The following is a 2393-nucleotide window of genomic DNA, read 5'->3' as shown; positions in this document are numbered from 1 at the left end:
GATGGGGATGAGCCCTCGCTGCCCCTTTGGTGCTCCCTCTGCCACTGAGCAGTGCAGCCCTCAGCCTGCATCTGGGAGGGGAAAAAGATGTGATGGTGGAGAGGAAGATGAAGGAAAATGCCTTCACTTGAGGATGCCCATAACAGAGAATGTTACTCTCCTCCGTTGTCATCACGCTGATGCCAAGAGCATCGCAGATGCATGGCAAATCTGGTGCTTGCAAAGGCCGTGTGGCGTTTAGGGTTTCCTCATCTTGGTTTGGGAAACTGCATCCCAGACACTGGGCAGTGCATCCCACAAACTGAGTTTTGCACCAACACTGGTTTTCTTGCCCCGTCTCTTTGTTCATCCTCCTGCAGGTTGCTTGCAGCTCCCATCGCTCAGGTATCTCCATTTGGGATCATGAGAAATGCTTCCACTCCTGAGAGTGTTGTTGGTGCATCCCAGATGCTGACAGTGTCTTCATCCCCATTACTTCATAGAAACAGGTGCCAGTGAGAAATATCCCCCTAGTCCAGCAATGCCAAACCCCATAAGGCCTCTGCCCTGTGAGGAATGGGCTTTCAGGGGTAAAATATGGCCTTGCAAGGATCGGCCAGATTTCCGAAAGCCGCGCGTAAGCTGTGCTGCACGCAGCCCCCCCCAGTGCACAGTCCCATCCACAGCCCCATGGTCCCAAAGGCGATGTGGGAAGTGCATACAAAACCCAAGGGAAGGGGAGAGAGGATGGGAAACAACACCGAAAATCTCAGCTGCTGGCCCCAAAATCGGCACTCGGCCCTCAGTATCCCGAGCAGAAGGCATGGTGGGGGGGTCTGGTTGTGCTGGGAATAAGATGTGGTTGGGAGAAGGATGCTTCCGACCCATATCACAACGTAGGAGCTGCTGGAGGGGACACAAGGAACCCCCTGCTCCCCCCGGGAGCCCCTCACTGCAGCTCCGAAGCCGCAGCATCACTATGCACCAGGTCAGGCCCATGGCACGGCCAGCAGCGCCCCGGGGATGGGGCCCAGATCCCAGTCCAGGTCAGGTTTGAGGGTACGTGGTCCCGGCTGGGGGTAGGCAGTGGGTCTGCACCTCCACCCCCTTCTCCCTCCCATCACTCTGCACCCCGAGAGGGCCCTGGGAGACGCCAGGTGCCCCCGGAGCAGGGCTTTGCCGCAGGGTCGGGGCCAACCTTCTCGCTCCGGAGTCGGGATGCAGCCGGGTGGAGCGGGTTTGTCCCGTTCGAAACGCGCCGGGACCGAACGCCGCGAAAACCGGAGCACCGGGGCACTCCCCGTTCCCAGCCGGGCTCCTACCCGCCCCGAGGGGAGCGCCCGGACAAAGGCAGCCCCGTGCCGGTGTCCCGGTGCCAGCGGAGGGGACCCGCAGCATTCCTTTCCCCCGGTCCCACCGAGCCGCCTCCGCTCCCGGAGCCTGAGAACCGGGACGGGGAACGCCGGGAGGGCCAAGCAGCCCCGGGACGTACCGGGAGCTCGGCACCATCCTGTGCCGGTGGCGGCGGGGAGGCGGCCGCCGCAATGCCCGCGTCCCACTGTCCCCTCGGCGCGGTGTCCCCTGCCCCGTCCGTCGGGTGCTTTCGGCGTTCCGGCGGCTCCGACCCCACGGATATCCCAGATCCACCCCCACAGCCCACGGGGATAGTGCTCCCCCAACAGCCCCCACCCGGCCCCCACCGCACCTCGGGGGGACCCCGCGCACCTTTGTCCCCCGCGCTCAGCCCGGCTCGGTTGGGGGGGGGGCGGGGGGGGCAGCGGGGTCACCCCACACCCCGAGACTGCGGGTAGCGGGGGGGCCCATCCCGGGACGTCGGTACTTACCGTCCTGGGGTGCCGCCTCGCTGCCGCTGCTGCCTCCCGACGGCTCCGGCATGGCCTTACCGCCGGCGGAGGGTGGGGGGCCGGCGGGGGGGGCCCCGTTCATCCCGGCCGCCACCTCCTCCAGGTCGAGGAGATGGCTCACGCTGAAGTTTTTCCGGCTCTGAGGGTTTTCGGGCGGCTCCGGAGCGCGCACGGTGCTGGGGGCGAACGGTTTGTCCATGGCGAAGGCTGGCGGCGAGTCCATGGCTCCCACCCCCACCGACCCGCAGCCCACCCCGAGGTGCCGGGCCGCTCCCCGGCCCCTTCTCCTTCGCCAACCCCCACCAAATAATAATGATAAAAAAAATAATAATAATTAAAAAAAAATAAAATAAAAAAAAATAAAAATCCCGGCTTCCCTGCGAGTCCGGCTCCCTCCCCAGCCCCTGTTCCGCCTTGTGCTGACGTCTGGGGAAAAAACCACGCTCCCAGCCCAAACTTTCTTCCCCTGCTCTTTGCTCTGGAGCTGTTCAAACAAACGCCCCTACACCGAGCGGGGCGGCCCCTCGCCCCCCGGTACAACGACCCCCG

At 63.9% G+C, this 2393-nt stretch overlaps 1 protein-coding gene across 2 annotated transcripts in view; it reads right to left on the bottom strand.

Moving 5' to 3' along the window:
* PRRX2 (paired related homeobox 2) overlaps positions 1-2132 on the bottom strand; it is a 14323-nt gene extending 12191 nt beyond the window's left edge. For both annotated transcript variants that reach the window (XM_021414224.1, XM_021414225.1), the window contains exon 1: positions 1824-2132. In XM_021414224.1, the coding sequence (XP_021269899.1) occupies positions 1824-2067 (244 nt within the window). In that variant the 5' untranslated portion in view covers positions 2068-2132. The remainder of the gene's footprint in view (positions 1-1823) is intronic.

The sequence above is a fragment of the Numida meleagris genome, chromosome 16 (genome assembly GCF_002078875.1).
Source record: "Numida meleagris isolate 19003 breed g44 Domestic line chromosome 16, NumMel1.0, whole genome shotgun sequence".
Taxonomy (NCBI): domain Eukaryota; kingdom Metazoa; phylum Chordata; class Aves; order Galliformes; family Numididae; genus Numida; species Numida meleagris.
The sequence above is the reverse complement of the archived record's forward strand: the minus strand, read 5'-3'. Positions and strand labels throughout refer to the sequence as shown.